The sequence below is a fragment of the Porcisia hertigi genome, chromosome 24, assembly GCF_017918235.1.
Source record: "Porcisia hertigi strain C119 chromosome 24, whole genome shotgun sequence".
Lineage (NCBI taxonomy): Eukaryota > Euglenozoa > Kinetoplastea > Trypanosomatida > Trypanosomatidae > Porcisia > Porcisia hertigi.
Genome location: NC_090583.1, coordinates 216698 through 235798, shown reverse-complemented (window position 1 = coordinate 235798; position 19101 = coordinate 216698). Strand labels below are relative to the sequence as shown.

Here is a 19101-nt window from a genome sequence, read left to right as displayed (position 1 = left end):
CCTCTCTCTCACGCCCATGAAGCTAACCTGTTTTCTACACAGCGCAGACACCGCTCCAACTCCGCCCGCTTTTGGTTTACATTCATGTAGTAGCGCGTGAGCTCGTCGTCGTCCTCCTCCTGTTCAATGTGGAGCTTCTCCAAGGCTCGGTTGAGTGCCTCAGATTCGGGATTGTCGTCGGCGCTGTGTAAGGAGGCATTTACGCGCAGCGTTTCCCTGTCCCGCCGTCGCTGTCGTCGCGCAGCATCGTGGCGAGAGGTCAGTGCCTGCACCTCTTGTTCCAGTCGCTCAGCGTGGTAAAGGATATCGTGATGCACAGCCTCTAGCCTCGCGCGTAAGCCGGATCCTGTCGTCAGAGAAGGCGATGACGCCAACGACGATCGCAGTACTTCTTCCTTCGCTAGCCCCGAAGGGATGGCGTCAGTCTCACTTGCTGTCCCCTTGTCGCTCGTCGAGTCTATCACGCCATACGGCACTGTTAGCGGCAGCTGATACCCCCCATCACATTCAGTATTGGATGGTGTCTGTGAATAGTCCAAGATGGTAGAAGGGTCTGGGTGGAGGGGAGGGGTGACTCTATGGCGAGGCTCAAAGACAGCTGTCTGCGCGGACGCGCTGGGAGAGTGCCCCGCTGCGTTCTGCTGCACCCGAGAGAAGTCAGGGTGTGTCGCCGAGTCGAATCCGTTGCTCGTCTCACACACCGCGACATCTTTGAGGCGTGATGGGTGAGCTTCTGCCTCTTTCGCGTCTGAGCGAGACTTACTGTGCAAAGGCAAAGGTGTCGAAGAGGGCTGCGGTGCCGGCGTGTATTCGAGCGAGAGCTGCAGGGCTGGCGACACCGTGCGCTCAAACAATGGATGTTGGGTTTCGTTGATTTTGTCACCGTCCCCCCGCTCATGCGTGAGACCTTCATGCCGGCCATCCTTGTTGTCGTATTGAGGGAGGAGGGCACCAGCGGGGATCCATGCGGGTGGTCTATTTGGAAGATGGGCGTAGGCAGGGGGTGAGGACCCGAGCTGCAGAGTTTTTGCCCGACGTTCCGCGGAGAGGGCGCGTGCACAGGAGCGGGAAGTGCCTGGAGATGGCGGCTTTACTGGCGTTGTAGTGGTCAAGAGGCTGCTGCGCTCTTCGTATGCGATCCAGACTCCAGGGCTCACAGATTGGGCACCGCCACTTCTGCCATCACTACCTGCCGCACCGTTTGTGTGCGAACGATACGACGACGCGAACAACTGCCTGCAGCGGGCGTCGTCAAAGCAGCTGTGGTGGCCACCACCTTCGCTCCCAGCCTTGCCTTTGCTCAGGTTTGCTGTGCCGACGATGGACTGCGATCCCCATCCGCTTGCCAGATCTGCCGCAGAAGATGCCGTCTCATTGCTCTGTGGGCGTCCTTGAGCTAGTGACCCACTCAGCCGCAGCTCCTCGAGCTCCTGCGACAACACTCGCACCTTGGTGTCGAGGAGATCGTTGGCGAGCTGCAGCTGCCACATCTTCTTTGTTGTGTCTCTGAGCTGCCGGTGCATGCCGTCATAGGTGACACCGGCGCACCGCTGCACCTCGCCGGTGGCGGACTGCGCAGCCGCTAGTGCCTGCTTGACTTCAAAGAAAGAGTTCTTCCAATGGGCTGCCTCCTCTTGTGCCGCGTGCAAATGTGTTTCCAGGGCGGTTTTCTCGGCATCATGGCGGGCGACTAGTTGCGCCAATGCAAGCTTTTGCGCGTCTTGTAGGTTCTGCTGCTGAGCGTGCGGCGGTATATGGGTGGGTTCGATTGATTGGGATAGGTTTAGCGGCTGCGTACCGCTTTGGACAATTGAACGAGGGTAGGCGGCGGCAGTGTCACTGCGTACGGACGGGTGCAACGGCGGTGCTGCAGCGTGGACGTGCGCTGCAAGCTCTGCTGCCGAAGAGTCGAGACCTGCGCTGGCTTGTGCTTGGCATGCTGCCTGTCGCATTGAAGCACACGAAACGAGATACCCCCACAACGAGACGAGATGCATGCGCTCCCCTGCTTCATGCTCGACAAGCGGCCGCGCACTCCACATGTACTCGCCCATGACCCCTTCGCGTTCACCAAGCTGCTGATGTAGCGTAGGCTTGTGCATGTACTGAGACTCTGCTGACAGGGCTCCAGTGAGACAGGCTTTCATAAGGTCGCGTCTGTGGTGGGGCTGCACCACCTTGGCGGGGCTAGGCCGCGAAGTGTGAGAGTTGTCTTCCTCGCTGGCTGTGTTTCGGTGAGTTGACCGAGTAGGGGAGCATAGGATCGCCGAGCCTTCTGTACCTCCGATGGGCGTCGGCGCAGGGGAGGAGACCCGGGAACGGTGCTGCTGCAGCGCATCCATCTCCAGCATGGCCGCCGTGCAGCCGCTGCGGTACCGCTGCAGGGCCTCCATGGCCTGCGCCAGCGTGCACGAGAGCTCTGCACTGTTGTTGCGGTCTATGGGGATGCTAGATGATGATACTGGGGTGAGTTCGGTAGAAGGCGTCAATATTTGTTCGGCTTCCTGGGCGATATGCTGTAGTCGACGGCATACCGCCGCCACGTGACGGCGCCACGATGCACTACTGGATTCGTTTACCATCGACGCGTTCGTTGCCCAACGCAGCGACAGTCAGCCGATCTGGGCCATGCGTCGCAGTACCTCCGAGGCTAGCTGGATCACCTCCTAAGATCGGTGGAGACAGGGGCCGGCTTGTGAAGCGCGCAGACGCCGTCCTTTGCGTATGCGGTGTTGCAACGGCCGAGGTAGAAGTGTTGCAGTGCTCTGTGGGCGGAGGGGACGTGTAGATATGTGCAGCGAGGTGGAGATGGAGGTGGAGGTGGAGGGGGCTGAGAGAGTTGGGGGTTGCCAAAAAGTACTCGCGCAGATACCGAAGACGCCAAGGCTGGGGCGCGGTTGGGTGTGATGGGTTGAGTGATGCCACACTGCGACGTGGTGGTGGTGAAGCCCTTCGGTGCCACGCAGAACGGTGGTGCCGTCGCCGCATTACTGGGCGATGCACTGGAGCTCATCGTCGCTCGTCTTGCCGCACTTGTCATGCGCGGAGAGGAGAGACCTAAAGGACACAAGCAATGACGAGTGTGGTCATTCCTGCATATGCGTTGGTTTCGGTGATTATCGTGTGGCAGAGGGAGCGCGAGAGGGTTGGAGCCGAGGATAGGGGGAGTGGTGCATCAACCTTGCTACTGAACAAAGATTCTCGGGAAAGACCTAAGAATGGGAGGGGGGGGGGGAGGGGGCGGGTTGCCGCTGCGTTGCACTTTGCCACAGGAGGGTGCTGCTTAGTATAGGGGCATTCACGAGAGAAGAAGGCAAGATGCACCAGCAGGCAGTCCCTGCTGGTGCGCCCCCTCTCAATTGGCCCTCCCCAGACCGATCCTCATGATTTGCATCCCTTCTTCGCGTTGCTGGTGGAAGTTCTGCTGCTGGTTGACTAGTCCTAAAAGAATGAGGGCCCCAGGGCTTCCCCTCCCCTCCCCTCCCAACACACACACACACACACACACACACACACACACACACACACACACAGTCGAAGACACCAAAGACACGGCAAGGGGGAGGGAAAGAGGAGGAGGGAGGAGAATCATACACACGCGCACACCTCAGGCTTGCACCAAAGCAAAGCTTACACTTATGGAGAGAGGGATCTAGCGAAAGTGCTGGATCAGCCGCTTACCACAGTCACTACCCCGGTCATTACGGAGGAAAAGAATGCGGACGTTGTACGAGCCAAAGAGTGGATATAGACACACACATACATATATATATATGTACAACATCCCCTGCGCTTGTGTTGGCCCCCCCCTTCCCCCCTCTCCTTCCGTCCCTCCCGTGTCTCACACCACGTATTCCATCCGCTGCATGCCTCCTTTAAATTTCTGTTTGTTCTATGCCATCTGGGGTTCCTCCATGATCACACATTTGGTGGTGGTGGTGGTGGTGGGGGTGGGTGAATGGCAGAGAGGTGGGGGAGACCACACACACACACACACACACACACTAGACTACCACATACGTGTGACATCTAGGAGAAGAAGTATGGCGAACGAAGGACCACATCCAGGTCGAGATCACCGCGCTTGGGTGGGTCTGGGAGCTTCACACCGTGCCGCCGCAGGTCCATGAAGTATGTCTCCTCCCACTGCTCCTTCAGCTCCCACAAAGGGTCGTATTTGGAGTACAGGTTTACAAACTGCTCTCGCAGCACCTGCGACAGTTTTGGCATATCGCAGGCATAGGTCCAATAGGAGTCGTGGACCGCCATCATAGATAGCCCTTGGTGCTGCATCTCCAGGGCAGTCATAGCAAGGTGCGTCGCATCAAGTGAGTGGATCAGGTTGGGTGCCACGGCTGTCAGCTGCTTGCGGCTTGCGGGGGCGACGGAATCGCCGGGTACTTTGCTGTAGCCGTGGGGTGTGAAGAGGGAGCACTCGTTGCGAACTTTGTAGGGCTGTCGGACCACGAGGCCCAGTGGAGTCGTCCAGCACAGCGCGTTGCGTAGTTCGGCCGGCTGCACCTTCCAGAGTAGCGTGGTGACATCGCTAATCCACTTGCGGCAGTTTTGGCTTTCGCGGAACGTCACACCGAGCGACTCGAGGACCTTGTCACGCAGGTACGCCGCCATTTCTTTCATATCTGTATGAGTCCACAACCCGTGGCTCTTGTTTTGCTTCACCAGTTCGTCCAGGATCTGCTCTGACATACCGTATCCAGTGACACCGTACACCTGCGTCATGATGGGGCGTTTGATTGTCTTGCGCTTGATGTGATCCTTGTCCTGACCTTTGCCGGTGCCGAGGCACCGCTGCGCCACCTGGTGATCGCGGTCGGCGTCGATGCATATAGACTTGAGCATCTCCTTCAGGATGCCCGTGTAGGCGTCGGCGGGGCGCTCGCTTGGCACCAGGTTAACTAACGTCGCGCCAAAAGCGTCACGGCCAATAGCGGAGTAGTGCTGCAGGCCATTGTAGCTCCCATCTACCGCGACGGGCAGTCGTGAGAGAAACTGCTCTGGGCCTTGTGAGCACTTCATTGCGTCAGCAACTTCCTTGCAGGCCATGAGACACTGAATGGGCTCACTGGCTTCTTGCCACCACCGGTCGCCGACGAGGGGGCTCTCGGCACTCTGCACAACGTCCTCCATGTGCTCATCAACGTAGTGCACCCGCTCGTCAAAGGAGAGCTTGCTCATGCCCATCTTGTTTGCTAGATGCACCTTCAGCCAGTACAGCCCTACTTCACCCAAGGGCTTTGGCTCCGCGTACTCAAGCAGCCCACGGAATGGATCCGACCCGGTGTGGTTCAGTCTCCCCGGGAGTGGGTACATGCGACCACGGAAGTCCATGCTGTTGGGAAAGTAAATATGGGAGAATTGAACAATGGAGCGGGCCTGGCGCAGACCGAGGAGGTAGTGGATGCGGCTACTGCGAAGCTCGCTCAGCTCCTTCCAGTCTTGCTTCTGTTGCAGAGTGCACTGCCGCCGCTGCTGCAGGTTGAAGACGTCATCGGCCTCGAGGTCGTCGTCGTCGTCTTTTCCATTCACCAGCGTCGAGCGGCGGCGGTCAGATGGGTAGCGGACGCCACCGCCACTCATCGAGTAGTAGTGGAGAGGATAGAAGCCGGGCCGAATTTTGCCGAATCCAAAGCCCTCCCGCACAATCGCCTCCTGCACGTGCAGCATGTACTTGTTGATGCGCCACGGCACGCGCGAGATGGCGTCGAGCGCCTTCATCATCGGAGCCTGTGACACGATCATTGCCTGGTTCGCAGATCCTTTTACCGCCACGGACGGCAACACACCGTACACCGACTTTTCGCGTGTGTCGGACTCATTAAGCCAGGAGTTGTAGGAAAGTTGCGGGGGAAAGGCGACGTGCAGGTCGCGCACAGATGTGGCTGCCATCTCAGTGAGCCCGACCATGTCCAGAGCCGTTTCCCCGGTGACGCTCGCGAAGCGCTCGAGCACCGGTCGCTTGCTACCATCGCCGCGAAACGACAAATACAGCAACTGCACCACCAGAAAGCCGACAGCTTTGGTGGAGATCGGTGTCACGTGTAACTCCTTCTCAAAGTACTCGAGCGTCTTCGTCATTCGGATGGAGGCGTTGGTGCGAATAGTATTTCGATCGGCGGCATTCAGTTTTTTATAAATTCGTTGGAATCGGAAGTGGAATGCGAGATCCTCTGTGAGCTTCACGAGTAAGTTGAAAAGGCCAGCGGACCGGGTGCAGTTCGTTGCCACATCGCAGACGGCGTTCAATATGACGGCAACACGCTCTTCGTGCAGGGCTGACGGCTCCTCCTGCGCCTCCTGGAAGGCGCCTTGCATTTGTGAGAGAACCCCCGCGAAGAACTCGCCTCGCACACCACCACGTACTTCCGTGGCGCCGGCCTGGACGTAAGACATGATATCTCGCAATGCGCTATCCGTGTTGTCCTTATCATTAAAGTGTAGGAGGAGGGATTTCTTTATGGACGTACGTTGGTACAGCGGCACCGAGTTTGCTCCCACCGAGTTGCCGTACACACGTTGGGTGATGTAGAGGCACACGACACCAGAAAGAATGCAGTCAAAGAAGTGCCGCGGCACCTCCTCAAACCGCGGAAGATCCGTACGAAGAATCGTTTCCCAATTGCAGAAAAGCCGCGCCAGGTCGTGCACCCATTCCGGGGCTGCCTGCGTGTTCCACTTGGTGTGGGACACTTCGCTAAAGGCGCGGATGGTGTTCGCGATTACGTCGCCATTTTCCATCCCAATGACTCGTGGCTGCTCCGCGTGGCGAAAGCACTCTGCGCGGCGCTCGATCTGCTGCACGGCGGGGTCAAGAAGGTCCATGAGGCGGTGCAACAGGGCGTTGTCGTCCACCTCCTGGACAGTGGGGAGAATCACACCCAGTTGGACAAGACGCTCGTTCACGTCAGCTCGTGCCAGCATCTCCTTCGTGGCGGCGTAGCGCACATAGCTGACCAGGTAGCCCGCAAAGGGACTGAGCACCTCGCAGACGGGCAGCTCCCTCACCAGCTCGTCAGCTGCGGCGCGGTAGTTGCGGAAGACGCCACCTACGGCGGCGAGGGAGATCTGCTCGTGCTCTTGCTGAAAGACACGGGTCAGTTTCCGCAGCACACGCGAGATCTCGCCCGCGTGCCGCCGCACCATGAGCGACTTCATGGTGTTCGCAAGCAAGTCAAATCCAAAGTGGGACTCGCACGCTTCTTCGATATGCGCCGCCTCCAGCGACTTGTTCGTCCACGCCGTTCGCAGCCCGCTCGTGCGAACATTTTCGTCGAAGATGTCACCCAACAGCCGACGCGTGACCTTGAGGTCGTTGCTCTCGCCATGAGCGTCCTGGTGGGCTCGTTCGAGAAGGCGCAAGACGATCTCCACTTTGTTACGCGAGGAAATGTAGCGTGTACGGGCAAAAGAGCGCAGGACAGATGTCTTGCAGTGAAACAAGTCGTCGCAGAGCACATCTACGGCGGAAAGGACATTCTCGTTGAGGTTTTTCGAGCTTGCACAGGCGCTGTAGCTCGCCGCCGCGGAGGCTGGCAAGTCTCCGTCACGTGCAAACGCGTCGTCGTCCACGCTCGGCATGTGAAACGGATCGTTCAAGAGCGTCTCTGCGATGTCGGCCGAGGCGCCATCACTGTAGCCACTCCCGTGATTTGGAGGCAGCGCGAACGGTGACAAGCCGCTGCCGCTTTCTGTGGCGCTGGTGCCGCCATCGTCGACAGCGCGCTTCTGTGATTCCTTGGTGGCCGTTGCGTCATTCCCTTCCGCCCAACTACGCTGAATCTCATCATCTTTTGCCACGAGCTCCGCCACTGAGGCAGTGTCTGAGAAGGTGATGTCAGCATCGTCGTCGTCGTCGTCATCCGCCGGGTGCACCGCCGCGGTATTTAACGCTCCGATCCCCACGGGACCGTTTCCCACTCCGTGCACACCTGCGTCTTCCTTGGCGGCCACTGAGTCGCTGTTGCTGGAAGTGAGCGGTGGCGGGCTCGGCAGCGTTGTTGCCGCTGTTGGTCCCGATGCGACCGAAGTAATCCTGGGGGCTTCCTTCGCCCTTGCGGAGGGATCAGCGTGCGCTACCGGCGAATCTGTGGACGGGAAAGCGCTCTTCTTTGCATCAACATCCCAGGCAGACGCCTCCGCCGAGGGAACAGAGCACCACCGCACGGTGCAGGTAAGCGTTCCCGATGGGCGCCGTGTGGTGGCAATCTTTCTCCACGGAAACAGCACCGTCCCTGTCGCGGCGGCGAGGGAAGGGGAGGAGGAAGAGGGGGAGGGGGCGGATAGGGAAGTCTGTGGAATGTCTGCAGGCCACTCGCCGAGGTGGCGATTCGGACGGCAACCGCTGGTGCCTGTCTGCAACGGCACCGCTACACGTTGGGTGGCTGGCGGCACCTCCTCCTCCTCGACTGTCCCACAGGTCGAGAGATGAAGCGCCGGGAGCACTTTTCGAAGTACAGCGCTGTTACGCATCTAATATTGTATACGTGCACGCACGCTTTTGACACGTGTGACTCTTACAAAATGAGCTCACCACCACCACCATCATCACCACAACAGAACGGAAAAAACAATAAAGGGGTGTTAGAGAGAGAGAGATAAAGAGTGAACCAAACATGGGCTACCGAGGAGGCTGCAGGATTGCCCAGCTGCCCGCTTGCGACAGTGGCGGTGATCTTCGCCTTGACTGCGAGCCACAGAAAGATGCCAAGAAGAGGGGTAAAGGGCTTTTTTTTTGGGGGGGGGGGCGGAGGAGGAAGGAATGAGGGGGTGGCCAGTATTTGTTCAGCGCACACTGAGACTCTCCGTGTGTGTACAACTCTTACGGACTGCCTGGGGCAGTCACTCTCTCCCTTCTTTAATTGTCTTACTGCTCATTTTTGTTGGCTGGCTGGTATGCCTTGGCATTCTGTGGATTTTTTTTGAATCACAACGTCTGTGCAAAGCCGGCATTTTGGGGTATGTTGCTTCCATAAATGCGAGTAGGGGGAGGGGAGGCCACTGGGGATAGGACAAGGAGGTGCAGCAGTACACCAAACACACACACACACACACACACACACACGCGACATTTGCAAATACTTTCTTCGTGTCGTTCCCTCCTTTTTTTTTGTTCAAGTTTTCAGTGTGTGTGAATTGTCACCGTCGCATTGCCGCTTGGGCAGGGGTTTGCCGTAGGCGTTGCGTGGCACCACGCGAATCGTGTATGTTGTATGTGAGCTCGAGTTGTCTAATGTGGTGAGGTTGTGCTGCTGCTGCTGCTGCGGCCCCGCCTTGGGCCACTTACGTCGCTCCTGCTTCTTCTCAGCAACACAACCGGAAAGGCTGCAGTCGCAGCGCCTCTCATGCTGCACCCACTCCACTGCGTATGAGGCCGGTTGTTCAGTCTCACCGGCGATCCACTGGATTGTGCACGCTGTGTCGCTGAGGTGCACAACAAAGAGACGCCGAACCGGAAGTGGCAGAGGCACGGAGGGGGGGGGGGGAGGGATGCGCAGTGACAGCGATGTGAGATCAGCCGCTGGGGGGGTTTGCCCATAGACACCGCTCGCGCCTGCTCCAGCGACGGCGGGTGCGGTAGACCCTCCCTCCGGCGTTGTTCGTTCCGCATTGGCGCTCGCAGCGCTTTCGCTCTCGACGTCTGTCGTCGCCCAGTTGGGCAAGAGGGTCACACCGTCGCGGCATACCCCACATGCGCCGCCGCGTACGTCGGGCATGGGCACGCAAACTCGTAGGTGAGACACAACTCTCTTTCTGTCAACTCAGGGGGGGGGCAGGGAAGTGAGAAAGTCCCGAGCGAGACTCCCCCCCCCCTCAGACGGTGACGTGACTGGCACATTGCGTCTGTAGAACACTGTGCGCTGCCGCGGCAGTGACATTGGGGATCCGGCATTCACTGGCGCCTTCCCTCCCCGCATGTGTGTCGCATCACTGCCGATACACGTGTGTGTGTTTACCTTCGACATCGCCGAGAACGCTGCATCAGGCACAGGGGAGACCGTAAAGACACCGTTGCGCAGCCATCTTGCACGTTCGACGTCGGTTAACCGCGCAGCCGTCAAATCCAGTTGCCACCGCAGCACCAGGGAGTCTCGTGTGCGGTTGTGAACGTAGAGCCGAGTGGGTCGACACAGCAAACGGCGCCATGGGCTAAGAGGCTCTGGATGGCCGTGTACTGCCGCAAGCATCATAGGCAGCACGCACAGAGAGAGGGTAGCGTACTGGGATCATCACTGGTGCCGAGTACAAGATGAGGGTTGGGGTGGGATGTGGTTCAGCTTGCGCGCCCACGCCATCATCCGCGCTGTCGTCCACTGACACCTCGTCCACCTTGTTGGCGTGAGAGCACACAGCGGTGAAGCACACGATGGAGTGGCGTTGCTCCATCGGCCGTCGCAGCGTGACGGTGGTGCTTAGCCGCTGCTGCGTAGAGGTGTTGTGGTACACAACCGGTGTCTCTTGGCTCAGCGCCGGGGCTGATGGCCGTGGCCCCGAGGCGAAAGTCCGGGGAATGTGGGGCGCTAAGCGTTCCTCTTGCGCCGCCGCGATGAAGTCCTCCGCGGTGCGACACACGTCAACGTCGATAGCGTCGAGATTGACAAGAACCGCATAGTAGCTGAGCAGCAGTCCCTGCGACTGACGGTACGCAGCCGGAAGCTGGAAGCGCACCTCAACGCCGAGCGGCGACGCCGGGTGTGCAGGGCTCATCAGAGGTTTGGTGTTGTTTTTGCGGAGCAGGCGATAGTGCAACGCTGGCAGCTCCCTTTGCGCCAATGGAGCCGGCGGGGTCAGCGCAACAAGGTGTTTGTCGTCGCCGCGTATGCAGCCGCCCTCGCTGGGCGCAGCGATGTTCAACCGTATTCGCACATCAGAGAGAACTACTTGGTAGAGGGTGGCCGGCGACAGCCCAGTAATCTCTACGAGGCGTTCCCCGCGCTCGACGTGCTGAACAAAGACAGCATCTTTGCAGTCGTCATCGATGGCCGCCGCCAACGGCGGGTCCCTCGTCCGGTCTAGTGTTGTCGCTGCTGCTGCTGCTGCTGCTGCTGAGGAGGTTCCGACACTGCCAGCAACTGGGGGAAGCGGCTTGCAGAGGACACGGACGGCACAAGGCGGCGGGGTGAGCATCGACGGCAACTCTCGCATGTCCTTCAGGAGATGCGCGTCGCACAGATGGGTCCAGTTAGACCACTTCCACTCCACGCGCAGCGCGGCCGTCGGCGTCGCGCACTGCGCTGCTACCACACACACAGGGGAGGCAGACGGTGTCCGCGCGAAAGTCGCTGTGCCCTGGACGCGAAGGTCTCGTATCAGCTGCAGGCGCTTCACGGGAAGAGGTGCGCAGCTCACAGTTATCTGCTGACCGCCACCGACAATCTTGTCACCCACTGACACACCTCCCGGCTGATGCGGCTGGGACGGTTGCAGCGGGAGCACTTCCACAACGTGCAGGATGTATGCAGCTTGGCTCTCGTTCTCATTCCGGACCCCACGCTCAGCTGCCTCATGCGTTGCTGCGCTATACACCAGCTCCGCGACAGGGACGGAGTACTCCCATGATGCAGTGGATGAAGTGCCGCTGCTTTTCTTGTCCAGCACTTCTTCTACCTCCACAGGTGCGATGCGAATCTGCAGCGCGTCGGTTTCCGCAGCACCACTCCTCTCATTAGCCCTGCCCAGGATGCGCCGAGCCAGTTCAGCGTTCCAGTGTTCGTGGTAGTCTGCCGGCATCGACTCTCGAACACTCGGGCGCTGGTCTGAGTCGGTGGTCGTGCACAGAATGCCTGCGCCACCACGACAACGGTGAGCACGTGCCGTGGACAGCCACGCATTCGCCATCGTGGACTGTGTTCTTCGCGCCCACCACACCCACGCCCATGCTTCCCTTCCAGTGCTGCCATGCGGCTGCGCCTCCGTCCACCAGCGGCAAACTTCGGTTGAAATTGCTTTCGGAACGTACATCACGTTTTCAGGCACCATCATGACTGCCGTGTATGATAAAACTCGTACGCCCGCGCCATGGTGTACGTGAGTGGCGTGAGCAGGGGCATCGGCGCGAGAAGGCAGCGTCACGAGTATCCGTCCAGGACGCCGGCGCACTCGGGGCCCCGTCCGTCGAAGCGCAGCAGGGGTGAACGGAGCAGCGGCGGCGGCTGCGGGGCGGGTGAGGACGTAGCAGACAACACCACCACATGGCAGTGCCACATCGCCGTTCTCAGCATTGGAGCCCTCACTCAAGCTGGGCTTCGCGCAGCGACGACGAAGTGGCAACACGAGTGAAGCTGGCCGAGCCGACACCTGCGCGAGAGCTCGCACAGCCGCCGCCGCGGCGCCAGACAGTGGCGCTGGCTGGATGGCATACACGTCCCTTTCTCTCATGCAGATTCCTGGGTCCCCTGAATGTGATTTGGTCGCTGCTGCAGTCCGACGGCGCACCGCCAGCGCCCGCGCGTTCGCCACATCCTCCGCAGCGATTTCACAAATGTGTACTTCGTACAGTGAGCCAGGCCGCAGAGGGGCAAGCGTGACAACAGGGTTCGCACTCACTGCGGTGACGGCCGTGCACACATCACCAGTCTTGTCGCTGCAACGGGCGATCCCACTGCCGTTCACCGCCGTTTCACCTGGCGCGGCGTCAGTCGGCTGCGCTCTTCCTGCAGGTGCGTGGACAAGTCGGCAGCACTCAACAAAAAACAAAGTACTTGGCTGGTCAGGCGATGCGTCCTTGTCAGGGGCTTGATACGCCTTCTCCTTGTCCTTCCGGATGACTTTCCCATGCACGTCTGTACCCTTTGCGGTCCCGCAGCGGCGCCCAGGCCACCACTGCCAAGTGAGCTGCAGGGACTGGGGGGTGCGACCCCGCACCGCCAGGCCAGTCACCCGCGGCAGCTGGGGCACATCGCACAGCACGCGTCGCACATAGAGTCGCCTGACGACTGCGGGGTGCGGTGACGGCGGCACTTCTGCCGACGCAACAGTGACAAGAGAGTCGCTGCTCCATCCAAAGCCACCGCTAGCAGGTGCAGGCGGTAGCGAGGGCTCCCCCCCGCCTGGGGCTGGGACCTCAGGTGGCCAGAGCAGGGGCCCCCATGAGCGGCTGTTGAGAAACGGCAACCCTTTCTCCGAGGACAGCGAGACGTCAACTTGGTGGACGGCGACCACACGCACGGCTTCCTCCACATCCAAAGAGAAGACAGACTCGACAGCCGAGAAGGAATCGCGTCTATCAGCGACACCTTCACGGCCGCCCGAGAAGCAACCGCCACCACATCCATTGCCCCGCAACACCCATGCCACATGTCGTTTCTCAGACGGCGCTACTTCCCCATGGCTACAGTTGTCACCAGACGAGTGCGTCACGTGCGTGGCGAGACAGCGATTTGTTGCAAGGCTGTGCACTTCCAGGGAGGTCTGTGAGTTGTAGTGAAGCCCTGGTGCCAATAAGTAGGGGTCATCGAAGCTTGGAAGAACATCCTCGCCGCTGTGGGGTCGGCGGTACACGTGGGGGTTGTAGTGCCGAGCGTGCATATGGAGGCTCTGTTTGGGGGTTAAACCCGACCCACCACCCGATTGAGCCGTTGGAGCGCTCTTGAGCTCCGTTTCACCGATCGTGACCACCTGCGTGAGGGTTGAGGGTGGAGTGAGAAGCTGCGCCCGCAGTACTGCATCACCGCTTTGCATTCCAGTCACCTGCACCCGATATACAGCTTCGGGCAGCAGTCCATCCACCTCTGCTATGCATTGTGTACAGGGTCGCGCCTTCGTCGAGGCAGAGCCGCGGGCTGACGAACGCGCTACACTCACAGTACCGTCGGCCTCAAGCAGCAGTGCGCCGTCCTCTTCGGTGCCGAGGGAAACAGCCGCTCCATTCATCTCACTGCCAGCGCAACGTCTTGTGTACGTGTAGGTGCGCGCATGCGGCTCTTCTGCGACAGGCCTGAAGAGGTCTGCTTGCAGAGCAGTTCGCACGGCGCTCTTTACCTCCTGTACCGACGGCGTGCCAAGATCTGTGGCATTCGCTGCCGTTGTGTCGGGCCGCCCCGTGGTGTCATCCGTTTCGGACACCGCCTCGTACGGGCCGGTGACTCGAAGAACGAATACCTCATCGTTGGAGTTCCACGCAAAGCGCGCGCGATGTGTCGGACACCCTCGGGAGGTCCACGCCTGCAGCTCAGCTAGCTCTTCGAGTGTCGCCATTGTTGCCGTGTCGGGTCCTTTTGGCTCCTGCGCGCACTCGCCGACAAACGGTATCAGATGGCGGGGCTCTTCCCGGGTAGCCGTGGCACGTGTATTCGGCAATTCGGAGAGGGGCGCCGTTTGAAGGGGCAGCCACGCCACCATTTGCGCTGCCCCGGGCGCACCACCAAAGCGACTGCAGCTGGGGACGGGGTCCGCGCGTGCGTTGCTGCCTCTGCGCAGACTGTGACGTGTCTTCGCTGGCTTGGAAACCAGACGCATACCAGTGCCCTTGTCCGACATGAGCGAATCCGCCAGCGGTGGCGTGAGGACGCTGCCGGCGTCTTGCACACCGCACAGCACGAGGTCGGATAGATGGCACACAAATGGAATGTGTTGCTGCTGACGTGTTTCGACCACCGACTGCAGCCATCGCAGTCGCACAGGCACGTCGCTCTCGCCAAGCGCCTGATCGGCATTCCGCGACTCGAGAGGGTCCAGCCTACTCACGTGTGCAGTATGTTGCCGTACGACGTGCGCGGTAAGGTGGTGCCAGACTACAGACTTCACGTCCTTTACCGTATCCACGCATCGAAGTTCTAGTGCGGTGCCGCGTGGCGACATGTTTGGCGTGTGCACATCCACCAGCACCACGCCGGCACCCGAAGATAGGCCGGCTGCGTGGTACTGTGCGGGTGTCCAGGGCAAGATTCGAGGGAGGTCTACGTCGCCGCTGCTGGGGGCGCCCTCATCATACCGCTTTCCAAGGGATGCACATGTCACAATAGTGTAGCTCCGCGTCAACGCGTTGCGGTGCGGCGTACAGGCTATCCCTGACTGCCCTTGTGCGCCACCAGCTTCCATCGCCGCCCCCGTACCGAGAAACCCTGCCGACGCAAGTGAGGCCTGGGGAGGCAGAAGAAGCGTCGACTTGGACGCGGTCTGGTAGACTATGGATGCGCTCGGCAACGGGCCAAGGGCACACGGCGGCAGCATCCACGCCACACACACCGTGTTCGACCCCCCCTCGCGCACCTGCCTACGGTTGTCATATCCGTGCGACCTTTCCGCGCTCGTAGTGTCCTTGGTACTAATAGAACTCCCACGTCTGCCCGTAATACACACAAACGCACACACCGGCTCGGCTGTTGCGCCCGTCTCTGCAACGCGGTGCCTAGAGACCGAACTCAATGCCTCCACAGGGATGGTGAGGGAGGGCGCAGATGCAGAAGACCAGTCCTCCCCTTCTGCTGGAACTCTGACGCGTGCGTGGTGTACGCGTTGAAAATCTGTGCTAAGACACCAAGATACATCATAGCCTGCGCGACTCGACCCGTTCCAGCACAGTGTGCACGACCGCTGGAGTGAGGATGGCTTTTCGTGGTGCGCAAAGCGCGGCACCCCAATGATGTCGATACGAGTGCGATGGCGGATGCCGCTGTGGATTGCGCCTGGCATGACCAGCGCCTCGGGTATCCTCTGCTCTCGGGTGCCGCAAAGTGTGTCTGCCTTTTCTGTGACAGGGGGCACATACATCCCAGCGGACGGTTCTGCGGCCAGCACCTCCGCACGCGCCATCACCTCCAGATGCGGATACGAAGACTTCGTTGTTGCGCTCGCGTCGGCGATGGCAGTAACACTATCCCACTCGTGATACATGGTTGTCGTGGTCCCAGGCGACGACACCCACTGACGCAGCAGTTCCCCTGTTGGGGCCACCAAAGCCGCTGTGTAGTGGGTTACCACAGTGATTGCACCAGCGCTGTGAGGCTGCACAGAATCACATCCGACAGCCACAGTGCCTTCAGCTCCTTTGAGCGATACAGCGTCTGACCACGTTGCCACAGTGGAGGCCGGCAGCACTGCCCAAAGTGTGGGGGTATTGCGAGGCCGTCCGCACGGCTGACTCACTTGCCCACGCGGCTCTGCCAGAGATCTCCTCGGCAGCCTGGATGCAGCCGTGGCCACAACGGCTTCGATGGAAACGGATGCGCGCAACTGCGCCACCACTGTTTTCATTACCACCGGCGCCGTCAGAAATCGTATCGTCGCGTAGTAGTCTCCAAAGCCAGTACCCCGCACAATCACCTTATACGGCGTGGCGGGGGCGAGGGAGGTGAGACGCAGATGGGGCTCGCGCGTGGCATACACCGTCGAACGTGTGCCAACGTCGGCGATGCCAGACGGGCCCGAGCAGGTATGCCGGGCGGGCGACAGAGTCGGTCCTTCGTGCACCGGCTGCGCAGGGTGCAGATACACCGAGTACGTCACGACGAGATTCGGCTGTCGTCGCAGGTGCCGCCGCAGCGAAAGAGGAGGTGTCCAGTGCACCAAGGCTTCTCGTGCCGTGATGTCGGAGACAGTGAGGTCCTCGATGGGCTCTGCAGGTGGTACAGGGACGTCGGCTGGGGTTAATGAAGAAGGTCTCGGCACGAGAAGCCGAACTGTGTGTGGTGCAACAGGGGAGGAGGCTGCGGGATCGCTGACCGCAGCTATGCACGGAGCGGCTGCGTTGGTGACGTCTGCGTCGTCAGCACAGCTGACATGCAACCCAAGGCGGAGGTGTGTGTCATACGCTCGATAGGCAAGAAGGGGGATGTGGATGCGCTGGTGCGACGTTGCCGACACATCAAGTAAGGTCAGACGCCGCTCGGCGGCCACAATGTGCGCATTGTCACCGGCGCTCAGGTCGACCACTCCGTGTACTTCCAACGACAGACGGATACGCTGGTGAAGAAGTGGCACTACGTGGCGCTGCAACATGTGTGATGCGATGCGTGGCGCTTCGTGTGCCCCACTGATCTCATCACTGCCCCCCCACAGCCATGGCTTGTGCATCCGAAGGTATTCGTTGTAGTAGACGTCGTAGAGCCCGCGTGCATCCACGTAGACGCACGCGTCTTCTTCGTAGTTTTCCACCTCGAAAAAGGCGGGGAGCAACGGCGGTGGCGGCGGTAGGAGTAGAGTCAGGCATCCATCTGGCGCAATCAGGGCCGGTTGCTGAAGCGGCACCGATGCAGCATCCCCCTCGAAGGCGGTGATGCAAAGCACTCCCTTCCACCAGTATGCCTCGGCTGTCTCTTCCTGCTCGTCTGTCGTGGACATTTCTTCTTTCACGTCTTCGACTGCTGCCGCGACCCGAAGTTGCGATACGGTCAAACGCAGACGCCCCGGGGCTGTGGCGGAGACCGGCAACCGACAGGAGTTGTTCAGCACTACGAAGGCCACACCGGCCTGGGGAGCGTAGAACTCACTTCCACACACCCAGTTCACTTCTACCACCGGTTGCTCCGCCGTGTCCTTTCGCTCCAGCTTCCTACGCTCTGGACCGCCGGTGTTCGTGATGTCACAGACCTGCACGTTGGAGACGAGGCAGTACACCAGCGCGTTACTCTCGGCAGACATTGCGATTGACCGGCCACGATCAAGTCCGGTGGTCGACCGTGGGCTGGTTGGCTCCCAGAAGGCACGCTGGCGGAGCTCTAGCGCGATGGGGCTTTCGAGGGGCACGGCACTACAATCCAGGACGCGCTGCACCACCTCACTCGCAGCGGAGCTGTAGCGGGCCTCTTCACTAGCCGCGGCGGGAACCACAACGGCTGTATCCAACGGCCGCAGCACCGCCTCGTACACGAGCCTTGGAGAGCGCCGCTGCACTGACCGGGGGCGAATAAAGCGCAGGTACAGTTGCCGCGTGCTGGAGTCGAAGATCACGTGGCATCGATTCGCCGCTGGAGGCGTGGGCCGCGTGCACCATGTGCAATGCTGAGCAGCCCCCACGTGGTTGTCGGTGCACACAACGCGGGCCTTGTACTGCGTGGATGGCTCCAGCCAACTTAGGCGCAGACTGGCACGGTAGAGCGTGGGCGGTAGACTTTCCCTGTCGCTCTTCACGAGTATGGGTTCAGCTCGAACATGGTAGAGGCCGGTGACATCGCTGTGAATGCCTTGAACAGCGGAGTGGCTCGAGTGCGTGCTGCCGCCACCGGCGTTACCGGGCGCATGCTGACAGCGTTCCCCGCCGGCTTCTTCATCGGCCTTGACTAGGCGGACGTGGTAGTCCGTGTGTGTGCCTTCCCAGACGAGCTCCGCCTCTTTGGTGGCCGTGCTCTGGGTGCCAAAAGTGATGGGGCCGCACACGTGGAAGGGGCCGAGCCGCGCCCTCAGCGCAGTCCACTGCACGTCGTGGAAGAGAGGTACCCACGTCCCTGACAATGCATCGACCATATCCATCGAGGGCATGATGCCTGCCAACGGGATCCCGTCCCCAGGCGACGCGGCGCCGGTCACCAACGACTGTAGCGTCAGGCGTTCGGCACGCATCTGGACACGCAGCGAAACAACGACCCGCGCCTCCTCGCCGGCCCTCATCGAGAACGCAAAATGACGTGTGTGGATGTGGCCCTTTCCATCGGCATCGAGCGCGGTCTCGTCTTGCACGGTGGTCAAGTGAAAACCACTGCTGCCAGTGCCGTCGCCATGCGCGTCTGCGTATCCATCCCTCGCACCCGCTGGCCTCATTTGCCTCGTAGCTCCATCGTCAAGAGAGTCGCCAGTGTCTTCTGCAAGAATAGGCAGTATAGAGAGGTGTAGACGCACAAAGTGGTCCAGTGCGTGCCCAACGTCAGCAGCTGCCCCGCTGCTCAGCGTTCTCTCGTTCAGAAACGAGACACAGTGACTGAAGAGAGATGCCGGGAAGGCGGATGTAGTGTAGCTGATTAAGGGACACACCACACGTCCTGCGACGTGACGGCACAGGGGCGCAGACGCAATGTCCCTTGACGCTCCTACATTTTTCTCTTTCACTAGCTGGCTGTCCGTGACAGCTGGATGTGCTAGCCTCACTTCCCGCACGCGCATGTAATCCGATGAGAGGGCGACGCTTGTCGCTGCTATAACAGTTCGCACCGA

General features: G+C 60.3%; 2 protein-coding genes across 2 annotated transcripts; both read right to left on the bottom strand.

Annotated features, from left to right (window-relative positions):
• Positions 1–8: 8 nt before the first annotated feature.
• Positions 9–2582, bottom strand: JKF63_05597 (uncharacterized protein; the record flags this gene model as incomplete). The annotated part of the gene is made up of 1 exon (XM_067901554.1): positions 9–2582. One exon carries the CDS (start codon positions 2580–2582, stop codon positions 9–11), a length of 2574 nt encoding a protein of 857 aa, XP_067756820.1.
• A 1447-nt stretch (positions 2583–4029) lies between these two features.
• Positions 4030–8487, bottom strand: JKF63_05596 (uncharacterized protein; the record flags this gene model as incomplete). Its single annotated transcript, XM_067901553.1, has 1 exon — positions 4030–8487. The coding sequence occupies one exon, from the start codon at positions 8485–8487 to the stop codon at positions 4030–4032; it is 4458 nt and encodes a 1485-aa protein (XP_067756819.1).
• Positions 8488–19101: the final 10614 nt, after the last annotated feature.